At 42.1% G+C, this 17,446-nt stretch overlaps 2 protein-coding genes across 2 annotated transcripts in view; both read right to left on the bottom strand.

The window, feature by feature from the left end:
* The window catches only part of LOC123025537 (vomeronasal type-2 receptor 26-like), an 8,494-nt gene extending 7,997 nt beyond the window's left edge, over positions 1-497 (bottom strand). Inside the window, exon 1 of the mRNA XM_044434358.1 lies at positions 268-497. Coding sequence (XP_044290293.1) covers positions 268-497 — 230 coding nt within the window. The remainder of the gene's footprint in view (positions 1-267) is intronic.
* A 1,790-nt stretch (positions 498-2,287) lies between these two features.
* Positions 2,288-5,897, bottom strand: LOC123025536 (vomeronasal type-2 receptor 26-like). The gene is made up of 4 exons (XM_044434357.1): positions 5,100-5,897; positions 4,666-4,893; positions 3,268-3,394; positions 2,288-3,189 (listed from the first exon to the last, which is right to left on the bottom strand). The coding sequence occupies exons 1-4, from the start codon at positions 5,895-5,897 to the stop codon at positions 2,288-2,290; spliced, it is 2,055 nt and encodes a 684-aa protein (XP_044290292.1).
* Positions 5,898-17,446: the final 11,549 nt, after the last annotated feature.

The following is a 17,446-nucleotide window of genomic DNA, read 5'->3' as shown; positions in this document are numbered from 1 at the left end:
TTTTTTTTTTTTTTTTTTTTTGTCCTTGTATATGACCAGAAGTTGTTTCTGTTCCCAGAAGAAATAAGAAATGGGAGTCTGATTCCAAATTACCAGAAATCAGCACTGACCAAAACAGGAAAATGGGAAAGTAAGAGCCAAAGAGGAATTCATTGTCTCGACAGGGGACACAAGCTTGATAGGGGACTACATGACAAGACCTCATTAAAAATAAGGGAAATCAAGTAAAACATGCCACCACTATCAGTGTGCCCTGGAAAGCCTTACACGGAGATGTCCCTAGCATCAAAATTATCAAATGTTGTCACGTCATGAATTTGGGATATGCATTTGTTGAGGTACCACAAACCTTTTAGTGCTATGCAATGCATCCCTTCTTCAGCCATATGATGGACATTATATGAGCGGAGCTGGCTTGTTCCCAGGGTCAGACTATATGGTCCGGGAGACACTTCCTGACTTGCTCTGTTACTGTGGGGCTTCCTCTTGAGTTCCATGGGGCTTGCTTCTGATGCATTTTGAATAGTTTTGAAGACTTCAACATAGAGACAATGCTATGAGGAGTAAATATTGCATTTAGTTTCAGTGGTGCTCTAAAATCTGGTGTGAAATGTATTGTGGAAGCATGCACCCAATGCCAGACTCCCCAGGTGGTCAAGTAGCCCCTGTGACTAACTAAGATGTACAGCTATAGGGAGAGGACTTGGAAAACAGAAGTTTCTCAGAAACACATGAGGCAGGCATGACTCTCAACCCCATGAAATGAAATCAGCAGAAGAGGGTGGCCCAATTAGACATAATGTGCAGAGACGAGGTGTGTTCTTTTTCAGAAGGTCCCTTCTGAAGGGATGGGCCCCAGACATGCTCATAAGGAAAGTTCTTGAAAGTGAATCCTAGATTGGGTTCAATGAACTGCTCTGTGCATGCTCCGAGATTCATTCTTGGTTTCTGAGCTTCCAGAAAATGCATTGGTCAATAAACAATGTCTTGAAAGAAAGGTCTGTGGCTCTGAGTGTGTGAAGGGAGGAACCCTAGCTCATGACAGGATGTGGGAATCCATTGGATACTGTGGAGTCCCAGTTCTCAGACTCCAATCCACTTCTTGTAGCTGTGAATCTGATGTTCTGGGGTGCAAACTGGCATCAACCCTGTGCAAGCAGCATCCCTCTGCCACACTTTTGACTTGCACCAATTGTGGTTTGCAAGCTGTGGAAGGAGGTTACCAGTGGCACATCTAGAAGTCTGCAAGCATTCACCAACTTCCTCTGGGTTCAGCGCAATTCCTGAGCAAGAATCAAGTCCAAGAAAGCATCCAACAGAGAAAAGAGGGTTGGATTCTGTGGAAGTTTGTCCGAAAACTACTTGGCACATGAAGAAAGTTTAAAAATATATGTATCCCAAGCAAGACACTGTCAAAATAACTGAATTGAATTGTTTAAAGATTTGCAAAGGAAACGTTTAAAAATCTACCCTGCCTTTGATGCTTCATTGTTCCAATTAGAATACTTTGAGGTTAAAGAGAATGTTCCCTGATAGGTTGGAAAGTTCTCAAACAGTTTTTCCCTATTACAAGATGAGGGATGAAATTTGATGTTGTATGTGGTACTGTACTGAAAATCATTAGAGTAGATATACATGTCAGTCACAGTTATACCCATCAGTATAACTGTTGTATCTGCTTCTGTTACTGTTTGTGGATCCTTTTGTATGACCTGGTGAAGAGTAATTTTGGTGCATTATGGATTTTTTGGTTTTGGAGTGTTTGCGAGTGCCTATTTGTGTTTGGATCTTTGTGTGTGTGTGTGTTGGGGGGGTCTTTTAAGCAACTACAGACCCATCTGCTGTCTCTGGCCTTAACCATTTTGTACCTTTTGTTATTGTTTTCTTTAAATGTTTTCTCTTCCCATTCAATTGAATAGTATATTGTATTGTGTAGAACCAGGTCCATAAGGCAAAGAAGATGGGTGGAGATCATATGGTCCTCAAGATGTGGTTGGAGAACAACCCCCATGGATCACTGGCCATGCAAGCTAAGGCTGATGTGCACTGCGGTATGACTACATCCTAAGGGACACATTCCTCTCAGTCCTAGCAATGAGTCCAGCTGCACTGGCTCATTTCATAACATGCTTCCACCCTGAACTGAGCTAGCTAAAGGTTGCATTGAGTGAAGCTTTCTAAGGAGTTTGGATGCTAATGTGAAGTCAGCATAAGGAATTAATGCTAGAACCATCAGATACTGAAACACCTTTATATAGTACACATAGGGAGAAAAAAGAAATATTCTTTAATGCTTCCTCTTGATGAGCTGTTCTCTGCAGTTCAGATCTGGTCTCCACACAATGATGTAGCATTTAGGGCAAAAGATGCAAAATAGCAACCCTGCACCTGAGAATAAGATGGCAAAGATCTCCACAGCCACCATGGCTTTGCCTCTTGTACTCAGATAAGTTGGAACAAAGGAAAGCCACACACTGCAAAAGACCAGCATGCTAAATGTTACAAACTTGGATTCATTAAAGCTATCAGGTAACTTGCGAGCTAAGAAAGCCACAACGAAGCTGGAAAGAGCCAGCAGGCCCATGTAGCCCAGGACACAGTAAAACATGGTGACTGACCCCTCGTTACATTGAAAATTTATTTCTTCAGTGACCGAGTGCATATCTAAATCCGGGAAAGGGGGAGTTGATGTGAGCCACATGGTGCAAATGAAGAGTTGGATAAGGGAGCAGGAAAAGGCTATGGAATGAGATAGTCCTTTCCCCACCCAATTTTTCAGCCTTGATCCTGGTTTTGTGGCTCTGAAGGCAAGAGAAACTAGGGTCGTCTTTGCCAACACACAAGAAATGGCCATAGAGAAAACAATGGCGAAGGTGGGTTGTCGGAGGAGGCAGTTTACTTTCCCAGGCTGTCTGAGGAAGAGCAAAGAAGAGAGGAAGCAGAGCAGGAGCAAGAAGAGGAGCATGTAGGTGAGTTCCTGGTTGTTGGCTCTGACTATTGGAGTATTGTTGTGCATAAGAAAAATGCCAAGCACCAGGACAATGATGAGGGAGTATGAGACAGCAAGTGAGGCTAATGTGATTCCTAAGGGTTCCTCATATGATAGAAAATTTATTGCTTTTGGTATACAGTGATTTCTATTCCTGTTTGGATACCGATCTTCTGGACATTGGAAACAGTTGGCCATATCTGAAAAATGGAAACACGTCACATTAATCTGGAATGACAAACACCTTGGTGGCAAAACTTATGCCCTGTGTCACCCACCTGTCTGGTTTGCAATCTTCCCTTCTGGGCACAGGACACAAGTGTAGCAACAAAACTTCTCCCCTTCCTTCTTTTTCTTCTGATTCCCAGGATGGCAGCATTCATTGCATAGAGAAGCTGGGGGCACCTGGATGGAAGAGTTTAGAATGGGAGTTATTTATTTATCTCTTTGCCTTTTCCATGTAGTTGTTATATGTTAGAGTTTAAAAGTTAGAATTTTATCAAGATCCCAGTATCTGAGCTGTCTTCTTCACTCATTCCTGCCCTTGACCCTCATCTAGGAAAGTACATGAACACTTAGGAATTCTAGCAGGCCCCACATGCATGCTAAATTCTGGTTCCCTCCATTGTACCACCAAGAGCACAATCTGCACTGCCCCAAATGCAATGTCCACAGTCTCATCCTCTGTGGCACCTACAGCAGTTTGAACAAACCATCCCCCTGCAGTTAGTACACTGCTCCTTTTCTTCATGTCCTTCTACCTCAATTCCCATTCTTAGACATGTGTGTCTCATGGGTCACACTTTGCACACACATTTTCATTTTTTTTCTTCAGTAGGATCTCACAAACAGAATGCAAACATGACATGAATCCAAGAAACAAATCTTGTGCAGTGAAATGATCTGTGCATAGCTTAGCTTCCATGTCCAGTGGTACATCATTTGTGCAAATCACACAGACAAAATGAAATCAAGGGGCAACCCCCACCCTTACTCAGCTGTGACCAATACAACATCCATGCAAACTTCTACAAGCAATATTTGTGCACCTTTTATACTCAGTAGTGGGATCACTTCCTGTTCAGGGCCTGTGTGAACACTTAGTGAGGATGCAGTAGGACAAAGAAACCAAACAAGGAGAATTGTAGAATAAACCATGCACCGAATGTATCCCAGAGTATGGATGCATGGAATTGTTCAATTTCTCCCATCTACATTTTGTAGAATGTCCATTACTTTTGATTCTTTTGTCTTCTTGATAGGATTAAATATTTCTTTGCCACACTTTATTCTGCCGCTGTTGTTATGTGCCATCAAGTCATCTCTGTCCTATGGGGGCCCTGTGAATGAGTGCCCTCCAAAATGTCTTATCCAGGACAGACCCACTCAGCTCTTGTAAATGCAATGCTGTGGCTTCCTTTAGGAATCTATGCTTGGAATACAGTTAATTTCACTCCATTTGCACTAATAAAAAGGGGAATTAGTACGAATAAGAGCAGATAGAAAGAAACTGAGAGGCTGTAAATTTGCATGAGCCAGGGAACTGTTCCACAAATTCACCAAAGCTGCTTGACTCAAAAATTCTGGTACAACCAATGCCAGGTTCAACTGAGCTTGGATGTCTGAGAAGTTGACGCATGGATTCCTCAAGGACGTCCCTTCCTCAGATTTCTTACCTGTGTAAAGTGACTGTGCCATACAATCATGCTCTCATTCATTACTAATGCTTTCCTTTTTGGAGCATTCGGATCCACCCTTCCAATCTTCACTAACTGAAAAGAGTTGTTTGGAGAAATGACCATATTCACAATGTCGAATCCACCCACTATTTGTCTTTTGCCACCAAAGGACAGTGTTTCTTTAGCTGAGTTGTTAAACAAAATGCCATCAAGAAAGTGATGGAGCTGCTTGGGAGAGAATAAGACATGGAAAAATATGGTTCATGATTAATACCGTCATCTGCCCTTCTTTCCAGGCACCTATCATAAAAAACATTGCTTATACACAAAATGTGTGTGATACCTTTTGACTGATCATTAGTGAAGGACAAACCAGGAGATACATTCACTTGGAACAAATTTGCTTTGAAATACACAAATGGAAATGTTACCTGCCATGGCTGAAGATACTGGAGCTGAACAGTGTTACCTTTTCTGATTGTTCTGTGCTTGGGATACAATGAATGCATGGCGTGCAAAGCATGTGTCAGGGCATAGACTGCATTATAAATACTGTAGCTGTGTCCAGTCATGTGCATTGTAAAGAGACCTGCAGGAAGGTTCTCTAGTCTCTCCTGTCCAGTACATATTTCATGGTCTTTAATGGGCACTCTAGGATCTGGAAGGAAGCAGTCGAAAACTTGTTCCCAGGTATCTTTCAGAAAATGATCCCCTTGGTTCCAGTTGGGTTTTATGCTCTGAAGATAATCCTTGAACCCTGGAAGTTCTTTTGAGTGCACTGTGAAGGAAATGGCACCTTCAAACATCCAAAAATCCCAGTTCCTCTGGAGACCCGATGAAATGAAATCAATCTGGGCTGTTGTAATCCACACCTTTCCAAATGATGTTTTCCTATCTACAGGATCTTTCAAAAACATCATTGTCCTCAACAATGTAAAACTCAAAGATTCTCCATAAAAGATAAATACGTTGGTTGAATAATTTGTGAAACATACATAAATACTTCTGATTATATCATTCATTTCTATAAGGTCATCTGCATGGCCTTGTTGTGGGATTCTTTCTGTGAAGGCCGAACAAATTCCAGCCTGAGAAAAGAGAGACTCCAGGGCATGCACGAACTGTTCTCCACTGTTGTCATCCACGATAAAGAGTCCAACCCATGTCCATCCAAAATGTTGAAGTAACTGTACTATTCCTGAATACTGCATGGATTCATCTGGGACCATGTGGTATAAGGAAGAAATCTGTGTGGTTTGACTCTCTCCAAGAGCAAATGAACCATATGTCAGCTGAAAGAAAATGCACATATGGTAGGAACACTTTCTCTGTGCATGAACCTTTTACACAAGATAGATTTGTTGATGGACTATGAAGATTCTGAGAGACTCAAGTCAAGAGCATTTCTTATTGACATTATTGAACTGTAATGTGATTTCCACATTTCTCCCCATACAACTTTTTTGGCTCTAAACCACAATATTACTTGAGAATGCTGAGAGGGGTGCAGTTTCCTCAAGCCCCACTGATAGGACCCACCTGTGGAATTTTGTAGAGTTCTAAGATTTCTGCCATACGGAGGGAGGTATCATAGCCAAGTCCTCCAATGATGGCTGCCAGGTTTTTCTGAATGCCACATCTGTAGTTGGGAACAAATCTCTGCAGTTTGAAAAGCAGGTCCAGAGTGGTCCGATAGATCATCCTTGTGTGGAAATAGCTGTCATAGATATGGAAGCCGAGTGTAAGGTTGGGCAATATCTTGGGGTCCTTGTTGATTTCTATTACTGCAAATGTCAAGGCAAGGATGTGTTGGTAGAACTTTGTGACCACACTGTCAATATAGTGAATGTAACAAGATCATATTATTCCAGAATCCTAGTCATTTTTCTATTTCAGTGCCTCATGGTGAAGCATGTAAATAAGTATAGGATTGTAGCAATAAATATATTCACATGATGATTTATCTGAACTAATCAACACTTTCAGCCCTGATGTAGCTTATGATGCATCAGAATACTGGCATTTGTCCTACCTGTAGTATATCTGGCTTACCTACAGGGGTTCTTTCCCTCTTATCTTCACAAGAACCCTGTGATGTCTGTTAGGGGAGAGTCAGTGATTGCCCCACTCTCCCTTTGAGCTTTATGGCTGAGGATCAGAACAGATGTCTCCATGTCACAGGTCAATTCTGTAACCACACCTCATATAGCTTCAGGGAGACCAGGAATGGGAAGAGCTAATCACCCTTCCAGAACTTGTTGCCCTGCATATATGTTGGAATTTAAATAACTTAAGCCCCAGATAGAGCAGGCAAGTGTCAATAAGACTGGGATTTGGAGTCTAATAATTGTGGTGGAAACCAAAATGCAGCAAGCCTTGGGCTAAGGAAAGTTATGCAGTGGCTGGTACAACATTTTCTGTTATTTCTTTCATCAGTAATAATAGTTCCACATTCCTTTCACAAATCATAGAATAGTAGAGTTGGAAGGGACCATGAAGGCCATTGAGTCTAACTCCCTGGTGTTGCAGGACACCATGTTACACCCTCCCACTCAGATGACTGTCCAGTTTCTTTTTGAATGTCACTAGTGTGAGAGAGCCCACAACCTCTCTAGCCAGCTGGTTCCACTGTCCTATTGCTCTGACAGTGAGGAAGCTTTTCCTGATGTCTAGCCTGAATCTGGGTTATCACAACTTGAACTGATTATTCTATGTTCTACACTCTGGCATTAGCAAGAAGAGATCTTGTCCTCTTTGTGACAGCCTTTGAGGTACTTATAGAGGGATATCAAGTCCCCCCTCAGCCTTCTCTTTTCAAGGGTGAACATGCCCAGTTCTCTCAGTCTCTCCTCACAGGGCAGTGTTTCCAAACCCTGGATCATTTTCGTTGCCCCTTTCTGGACCCTTTCCAATTTACCTGCATCTTTTCTAAATCTTGGTGCCCAGAACTAGACACAGTATTCCAGGTGAGGTCTGACTAGTGAGGAGTATAGAGAAACTACTACTTCTCATGATTTGGAAGTAATACTTCTGTTAATGCATCCCAAAATAGCATTTGCCCTTTTGGTGTCTGCATCACATTGTTGGTTCATGTTTAGCCTATTGTCCAGAATTACTCCAAGATCTCCAGAATTACTCCAAGATCTCATTAAAAGCATATTTGTACTGCAGTGCATCCTTTCACTCTATTTTTTATTTTTGTTTGCGGTTTTTTTGGTGTTTTGGGTTTTTTGTTTTTTGGTCTGCTTTTTTGTTCTGTTGTAATTCAGGGAAGCAATGAAGCATGCATGTTTCTTTTTCATAACTTTTGACATTGCCATAAGAAGGTTTGCAGAGGCTGCTCAGACACACTGTAAATCAGATGCACAATGCAGGATTCAGGTTAGATGTGTAGAGTCAGAGGAAGCAGGGAGTTTTGTAGGAGTTCAGAGAGCCAAAACAATACTGTGAATATTTAAATAACTTGAAAGAGTGAAACCTCACTAAAACTTCAATTCCATCTTAGACCCTGCAGAATTCATAAACTGGAGGTGTCACAGTAACTGCATTGCAGGTTTGCTTTGTTTTTAAGTCAAGTTGATGAATGAACACTCTTCATTGACCACCTCAACTAATCAAACACAGAACAGAACACTAAAGTAAGTCATCCTGAAATATGAAAATCTCACAATTTCCCATAGTTCAGAGACAGAGACCCTTTCCTCCACCCATCCGTCCATCCGTCCATCCACCCATCCATACATCTGCCCAAAGAAACTGTGATTCTACACACACTTATCTGGAAATTAATTAATTCATTGGACCTAATTCCTACATGGAAATATGTAGGTTTGCATTGTAAGAATTCTCATTTGTCAAACTAGTGAACTTTTTGAGCATCAAAAGTTTTGAAGAATGTTTGAATGAAGTAAAAAACAAAAAAGCACCACCAACACCAATGCCAATACTATAAAAGGCCAGATGAAACAGAGAGAGCCATGAAGAAAAAGTGTTTAGAAGACGCGAACACAAAGGTGTACAAGATAAGAAAGCATAACCTGCTGGAGAAACCCTACAGAAAACAGACAATGGAAGAGGGATCTGCACATAAGCAATTTTTTTCCAACAAAAGGCATAAAATACTGTGAAAGCCTCTTTGAATTATGGAAATACAGAATATGTATTAACTCATGATAAAATATGTCATAAGCAGTTTAAATACCACTGTAAGAAAAGTTTTTGACAAATAAAATTACATTGTTCTGTAATTTCCAATAAATTTTCATGCATTGACAAATGATTTGATTGTTTTAAATCAAAGAACGTAGTAACCTCACCTCATCATAATTAGAGTACATCAATCTTTTAACATCCTATTGTTCATATAGACAAATTACATTATATGGCAAATGTTGTAAAGGAATGGAAGAATCCCTTACTGTGGAATCTCAAAGAGTCCCTGAAAAGGATGTCGATTGAATGGAATATCATCAAAGGTATAAATGATGTGAGACGCGATCCCACCAAGGATGAGGTCACCTGGATGGTACCACTCATGTGGGACAGGAAGGGGGGCATTTCCAGGGCACATCAGACTATCTGCATAGAATTTGTGGAGAGGAGGCAGCAAAATCACCACCAGCATTTGCCACTGCATCCTATGTTGTCTCTATGTGAACTGTTGTTGATCAAGACAGGAGAAGCCTGATTTTGGGTGCATTGGATGGTGCCTGAATCTACCTAAGTCCCCCTTAAAGTGGATATTGGCCTCATCAGTGTTCTTAGTTGAACTCAAACTGGAATTGCCAACGATCTGATTTCATCTCTGTCTGAGAAAATGAAAAATCAATCACCTTGTCAGAAATGTATCTGACAGAACCCTACCTATATTTTGCCCCTATTCCCAGATCTGCATGATACAGGGCTGTAATTTATGGCCACTCTCAGACTTTGGCCAGGTGATTAAATTATACCAATTTGGATAATTACAAAGGGAGAAAATCAAAAGAGTGTTTCTGTTCTGAATGGTGTAATTGGTTGCTAATGTGTTAGCATGTCTTCCTAGTTACAAGTGTTTTATTTGTCATAAAGCAATAAGAAATGGGTTTGGAAATGGGTTCCAAACTTTCAGAATCCTATACAGAGCAGAAGCATAACAGGAAGGTGAAGACAAGGAACACTTTTCACCCTTTTTAAAGTTTTAAAAGTTCAGGAGGAACTGAACATAAGTGTGTATGGGTGCGTGTGCATGTGCGTGTGCATGTGTGAGAGAGAGCGAGAGCGAGAGGGAGAGAGGAATCCAATTGGAAAGTTTAGTTAATTGGTAGACCAGCGAGCCAACCTAGTAGTTGCACCAAATTGCCCCATAGAGTTCTCAGGAGTTCCTCCCAAGAACAGAGCTTATTTTCTTAGTTGCATCCCCAGAAGGGATGCAGGGACATTTGGAGTGTGATCTATTGCAGCTTTATAGCAGAGAGTAATATAACTTCAGCTATATCTTAGATATAGCTATACTTGAGGATCTGACTCCCAAGAGACTTTCCACATGCAGTGCTTTGCTTATCCTTTTTGCTCACATATATTTCTTGAGATATTTCCCACATTCTCTGCTGTCCTCAGATAATTCAGGCTGAGGAAAAGAACACTGCAAAAGAGTGTTCTCAAATTGGGAACTAACCACCAAAAGAGATTTGGTTAGTAGAGATAGAGAACAGGACTTTCTTTGAGGACTTAGTTCTCTAGGAGGATGGTTCTTTTTCAAGATGCTTGGTTTGTTATGGTTTTCTTCTATTCAGCAGAACAATTCCATAGGTAGCATCAGAGCACTTTAGCATTAGAGACTACGACACCCAGCAGAGAAGGAGAGACTGGGGGGTCTCTTCAACCCTTCATCCCCCTTTCTGCTGATATTTCACTGGATGTGTGTTGGGGTACATTAAACTGAGTTGAAATAAGGGGAAATTGGGAGGTTTGATTTCCCTGATGCCTTCTGTTCTTGGCCTTGCTTCCTCATCTGCATCCTCTCTCGGGTCTGAGATGCAAACTCAGGTGAAGAAGTTCTTCAGTGCTTTCCAAATGTAGCCAAGAAGTGTGGGAAGAGCAGGATGGAAAATCCCTATTTGGATTTCCTCTTTCAGTATTGTCACTGTGTCTGGAGCCTCAGTGGGAGAAGTCCACATTATCCTGTGGTTGTAGCCACATTGTCCTGTAGATTTTTAAATCCTGGAATCCTAGAATAATAGAGATGGAAGGGGCCAGAGGGCCATTGGGTCCAAAACCATGCTTAAGCGCAAGACACCAACTTGAACCATCCCTCTCAGATGGCAATCCAGTTGCAACTTGACTACCTCCACTGTGGGGATACCCACAACCTCCCCATGTCATCAGATCCATTGTCATCTTCCTGATGTTCAGCAGAAACTGGCTTTCTGTAACTTGAACCTGTTATTCCATGTCCTGCACTCTGGGATGATTGAGAAGAGATACTTCCTCTTATCCAGGAAAGTGATAGATCTTTTTTTTTGGGAGAAGTCTGAGCAAATGGCTTTGCTCCAAACTCTGTTATTACCCTTACTACCTTTTGCTGCTGTGTTGTTTCAGGTTGTTTTCCCTGTTGCTCTAGGAGACTTGGACAGTCAGATTCTCTGACAACTTTTTCAAATTAAGATCTCTCCACTCTGGAAAACAACCTTCACACTCCTATTATTGGCAGCCAGAACGTACATATGTACTTACCTGCTGTATATTAGTTTGTTTCTTTAAATTGTTAGTAAACTGTTTGATTTCTATTTTAATTTTTAGAGTGTTTAAAAAGTTGCTTTCTTGTGGTTGTTGTTAAGTTTAAGCTGGCTTTTAAGTTTTCAAATGCTCTTTTTAATTTGTTGCAAGTTTTAGCTGAAAATTATGGGAGGGGTCTATTTGAACCAAATATTGTCTCATTAATTTACAAATAAATAAGACTAGTCACACACATGGTTGCGACTCCAAGGTCATAGGACTGAATTTAGAAAAGGGCTTTGGAGAGCATCCCAGGGTAGACATGCAAAGATCAGGGTAGAATCCAGCTCTCCATCAATCACCTGATTCCTATGCTCAGCCCTGACCAGGAAGCTAGCCAAGTTGGAAACATGTCTGTCAACACTAGTGACTTCTTTGTCCAATTATTTTTAATGTATATACAAAGTATGCAAAGTCCACAAGTCTTGTGCATGGAAGCAGATCTCTCCTTGAACCTTATTGCTGTGAGAATTAACACCCCCTCCCAGTTACTATGAGGACTACATCTAAGCTTAAAGGGAACAGGGAAGTTTGCAGGGTGTGATAGATGATGCCAAAATCTCTGCTAATATATAAATCACAGCATGGCATCCCTGTGAGACCAGATTCCACTTCCACTTGAGCAAAAAAGTAATAGTTCATGCTTGCTGGGAAAATCACCCTTTCTCTGAGGAGGGAATTCCCAAAGGGGACTAACTTCATCACTTAGTATGCTGCTTTTCAGTAAGAAGATTAAAACAATGCAGAGCCCCTGAGACCTCTGGATGGATGCAGCACTTATCAGCTAGGCTTATTTTTAGTTTTCATTGTGTTTTCTTGTTCTTCTTGTGTCCAGCACCAGCCTAAAATTCATGGGAGGCGTTTCTGTTTTTACAAGATATTGTACAAATTTGAAAATGATGTGACATCCAGATCTCTCTATCCTGACTAGACCAGAATAGTGTATGAGGGATTGAACTCTGGTGTCCTAGTTTGAAATAGAGGAATCTGTTTAAATCAGATTCAAGTGGGACCGGATGCAAACACTCCAGGTGACTTCGAATGAATCTGTACTGATAGTTTTGAGGGATGCTTGATATTCAGATCTATACAAAAACTTAAATACATATTTTATTGTATTGTACTCCTCCAGAAATTTGTGCATTGGGGTTATAGAAAAGAAATCAATGCTAGTAAGAATAAGAACACGTGCACTTTGAATCAAAACATGCAATTCAAAAATTATTAATTATTTATTTGGAGAGCTTTAGCAATTTGGTGAAATGCAACTGTAATCAATAATGGATTTGGGAGGTGGGAAGGGGGCTGTGAACACCGCCACATATATGCAAACTGGAAGTGCAAATATCAATGGAAACTTAATCTTTAATGCAACTTAATGTAGGAGCTGCAAGTATGTCAGTTTGTATGAACATTTCCAAAGACTGGCTCAGTCCAAGATTTCTGTTATTGAGTAACAGCAAAATGGAGCTAGAAAGCATTTCTGAATTCTGTTTTGTTCTGCAAAGCAACATGGTCAGATGCAGAGAGAGAGAACAGCATCAAAATGGAAAAGACTGCGTAACTGAAATATCCCACCTCTAGAATACATGCAAAATATACCTAGATTTTTAATTAAACATATTACATTAAGTCTCATTATATTCAGGGAAGAGTGGCTGGAAAGTTTGGCATTGAGAGCAACGGAGGACCTTCCTCAGACTTGATGATCACTCAGTGGTATTAAAAAAGCATGCTTTTCAACTTCTATCCCATTGACATTGAAAGCAGATGCAAATTGGCCATGTGCCTCTTCTCCATTTAGCAGACCAAACATCCACAGTAGTGCTTAGGATTTGGTCCAGGAGCAGGCCAGCTCTCACTCCAGAAGGAAGACTTCCTCTTTGTGCACACGATGAAGCTGTCCTTTCTTCTCCTTTGCTTCTTAGCACCTCCATTGTGTGAGTATTTTTATCAGGGAAGTGAGGAATAAACAGGGATTAAAGCAAATACTACACTAATCAATGTCTCCTTCACATTAGCTGTCCACGCATATGTTCAACTAGTGGAATCTGGACTAGGAACACGGCAGCCAGGCCAAACCCTGTGGCTGACCTGCACCGTGATTGGGCAGTCTGTGAAGAGCAGCGGCTGGAACTGGATCCACCAGGCTCCTGGGAAAGGACTGGAATGGGTGGGCCAGTCAACTGGCATGGCAATCGGTGGTGCACAGTCTATTCCCTGTATCTCCAGAGTCAAACAACCCTGACTGCCGACGCCTCTAACAGCCAGTATTATCTTGAGCTGAGGTCTGTTGCAGCTGCAGACACAGCCACCTATTACTGTGCAAGTAACACAGTGAGACAAAGCAAAGGGGGAGCTGTACAAAAAGAGGAAGGGGTGTGCTCATGGCTCCCTTTCTGTCGGATATTTCAGGCAACAGCGCGCAGCTGATTGCCATTGTTTTGAGGTTAAAATACATTTACTAGAGAATGCAGAGAACTAATACAAACTTGCAGCACTGATGAACTTCCATTCTCGGGGCCTCTGCAGCACTATCAAACAAATGTGGAGGGTGATGTTCTTGCTAGCCAAAGTGCAGCATCCTTCAGCCAAGCTCTGCATGCCAAAGATGCTGATGGGGCTGTGGAGGAGATTCCTACACTTTCCCTTAGTGTAGAACTTGCTAGACAGCATTTCACAGCTTTTCTTTTGTTGCTTATCCAGGAAATTTATGCCTGATAGTGTGTGTGTGTGTGTGCAAGGTTCCATTTAGATGCCAGGAAGCACTTCCTGACAGTTAGGACCCCGACATTGTGGAATGGGCTGCTCGGTGCGGGTGTTTAGTCTGGACATGCACATGGTGGGAATGTCGTGAGCAGAACCAGCTGGTGACGGAGGTCAGACTAGATGGCCTGGGAGGCCCCTTCTGACTCGCTCTGTTTCTATGTTTCTATGTTTCTTTCATCAATGCAACATTCCCATCCTTTGAAAAGGTGAGATGGCAGCTTTTCTGCACTCAGCCTTCCTAACAGGCTGGAAAGGCCCACTGCTTCTGCTCTTTGGGCAAATCTTCACTCTAAGGTGGCGAGTGAAAAAAATGGAGAGCCAGTGCAGTGTGAGGTTGGGACTCAGGTGGCTAACATCCTGGTTTGCACTCAGCCATGCAGCCAATGGGGTCACTCAGGCCCACCTACCTCACAGCATTATTGTTGTTGTGGGAAATAGACTAAGAGCAGGAGGGCAGGAATCATATAAGCCGCTTTAAGTTCTGTACAAATTAAAAACACTTGATATGAATTGAATAGAGAAATAAATGAGACTGGCATGAAGTGGATATACACAAAACAGGTCATGTCAATGCTATCAGGCTTTTGTATGGTGAAAGCAACAAAGAAGGAGAAATTATATATTTGTGTATTACTAGCATGCTCTAAATTGCTGCACGAGGTGTCTGAGGTTCCTCCTACTGTCTGGCAGTCTAACTTTCTTCCCCTTCTTCCCTCCCTCCTTCCCTCCCTTCCTCCCATCCTGAAGGACTTCAGGTGGCCTGTGCCTGTATCCCTTCCCAAGGGGTAAATCTTCAAATGCCAATGCAAACATTTCATGAGAAGGGACTGACAGAGAGATCGGTGGGAGCTCAGCAATCTCCACCTGGCCACCCTTTGCTCACTGCAGCAGAAGCTCCTCTTCAGAAACATGGAGTGGGTCTCTATTTTCCATCAGCCTTACAGAAGAGGGCAGCAGTGGCTTGCAAACCATTGCAGCCTTTGGGAAAATAAGAGGGGGATATAAAAATGTGGTTTCAACAGCAAGGCCGAGGATTTCTGCTTATGTCAGCTGCAAAGGAAGAGACCGTTACCAGAAATGCAAGAGGTTCCCCAGCATTACCACTGTTGTTCTCAGACTGCTCATGTTGTGCACAGGAACTCTGAGAAATCCTCTCAGTACACCCACCACTGAGGATTTGGTGGGTCCTTAACTGGGGAGTTTCTGCCCACTGGAACCAGAGCCGAAGAGGTGCAGTTCTTTTGGGTGGCTTTCCATATGGATTTGGCCTCACCAGAGAACAGCGAGTGGAAGGAACACTGCTGTGTCATGAGGAAAAGAGAACCCACATACTTGTGCCTGTCATGAATGTGCACCAAGGGGAGCCATGGTTCTTCTGGTTCTTGACCACTGGAGGAGATGGTGAGTGAGTCATGAGCTCCTTTCCATCCTGTGATGCACAATTATTTCCTGTGACTCTTCCATATGAGGAGAGCAGAGGACACTTACATGATTCCACCATGGCTTCTCACAATGTATCAACTGACCACTTTCAAATATTATAATTTCTAAATATATTCAATCCCAATAATTTTCATAATTGCATTTGAGTGATTTATGAGACAATGTCAGTACATTATAAGCAGGGAGAGGTGAGAGCACTGACACAATTAACAGACACACACGCACACTGGATTCCTAATGCTCTGTTATCCAATGCTGTGTGGAGGTTCAGGAAGAACAACTTGAATTAAAATTAGCAAAGGGTAAAGTGAGAATGAATCTGCTACTGCACAACTACAAAATGCACATAGAACCATCTTGAAATCCACAAATTGAAGCTCATATTTAACTATGAGATATTAACATATTAAATGACATTGAAAGCAGATGCAAATTGCACTTGTTCCTCTTCTCCATTTAGGTGGCCACACCTCCTCATCAAGTCATAGTTTGGTGCTTCCTGGGCCATCTCTCACTGCAGAAGGTAGACTTCCTCTTCATGCTCACAATGCAGTGGTCCTTCCTTTTTCTTTTTTTCTTAGCACCCCCACTGTGTGAGTATTCTTCACAGAGAAGTGAGGAATGAACTGGGATGACAGCAAATACTTGTAATACTTGCTTTCTTCTTCACTTCAACTGTCCATGCGAGTGTTCAGCTGGAGGAATCTGGAGGAGGAATAGTGAAGCCAGAGTAAACCCTGAGACTGACCTGCAGAGTGGCAGGGGGTTCTGTTGAGAGCTACTGGTGGCAGGCACCAGAGAAAGGACTGGAATGGGTGGGCCAGTTTTGTTGGGTTAGAAATCAGTGGAGAACATACTATGCCGTGTCTCCCCAGAGCTGAACCACCCTAACTGCCGAGGCCTCGAAGAACCAGTATTATTTTGAGGTGAAGCCCCTGACAGCTGTAGACACAGCCACCTATTACTGTGTAAGAAACACAGTGAGACAAAACAAAGGGGGAGCTGCACAAGAGGGAGAATGCATGTGATCCGTCTATTGGAGAATGAAGAGTAGTAAAATAAATTTGCAACTCTGCTGAACTTCCATTCTGCAGACCTCAGCAGCAGTGTCAAACCAATACAAAGGGTGCTGTCGTTACTGGCCAAGTGCAGCCTCCTGCAGTCAACCTCAGCTTGACATGGATGCTGATTGAGCTCTGCAAGGGATTCATCTTTCCTTTGCAGCAGAAAGTCCTACAAAGCATTGGACGGCTTTTATTTTTGTTTTTTATCCAGGAAAATAATGGCTAATATGAAAATGAATGTGTGCCTCTGTGTGTCTCTATGTGTGTGCGTCACTTTTATTAATCCACCCAACATTTCCATCCATTGAAGAGGTAGGATGGCAACTTTTCTACACTCTGTTTTCCTAACAGGCCCGAAAGATGCATGGCTTCCACTCTTTGGGAAAATCCTGGCTCGAAGGTGGCGAGTGACCAATGAGAGAGCTGGTGTGGTGAAGTGGTAATGAGTGCTGGCATGGGACTCCGACGATGTGGATTCTAGTCCCCACCCAGTCATGGAGCCAAATAGGGAACTCTCAGGCCCACCTAATTCATGGGGTGGCTGTTGAGGGATTTTCATTGGGAGCAATAGGAGAAGAACCATGAAAAATAACTTTAAGTTCTTTAAAAAGAAAAAAGGACAGCATATGAACTGAATAAAGAAATCAATAAAACCAGCATGTGGTGGATATATACAAAAGCAGTCATGCAAATGCTCTTATACATTCATATACTGAGAGCAACCAAAAAGAGGCATTATATATGTC

This window comes from Varanus komodoensis, unplaced genomic scaffold (assembly GCF_004798865.1).
Source record: "Varanus komodoensis strain SLA01 unplaced genomic scaffold, ASM479886v1 scaffold273, whole genome shotgun sequence".
Taxonomy (NCBI): domain Eukaryota; kingdom Metazoa; phylum Chordata; class Lepidosauria; order Squamata; family Varanidae; genus Varanus; species Varanus komodoensis.
Note: the sequence above shows the minus strand (reverse complement) of the source record. Positions and strands in the feature narration are given on the sequence as shown.

What these genes read in the sequence shown, in the direction of transcription:
- LOC123025536 (XM_044434357.1), bottom strand. Translation starts at nt 5,897, where the DNA reads ATGGTCCCAGATGAATCCATGCAGTATTCAGGAATAGTACAGTTACTT. An exon ending in GGCACAGTCACTTTACACAG is followed by an intron (nt 3,395 to 4,665) that starts GTAAGAAATCTG and finishes TCTTCCATCCAG; the next exon opens with GTGCCCCCAGCTTCTCTATG. An exon ending in GAAGATTGCAAACCAGACAG is followed by an intron (nt 3,190 to 3,267) that starts GTGGGTGACACA and finishes TCCATTTTTCAG; the next exon opens with ATATGGCCAACTGTTTCCAA.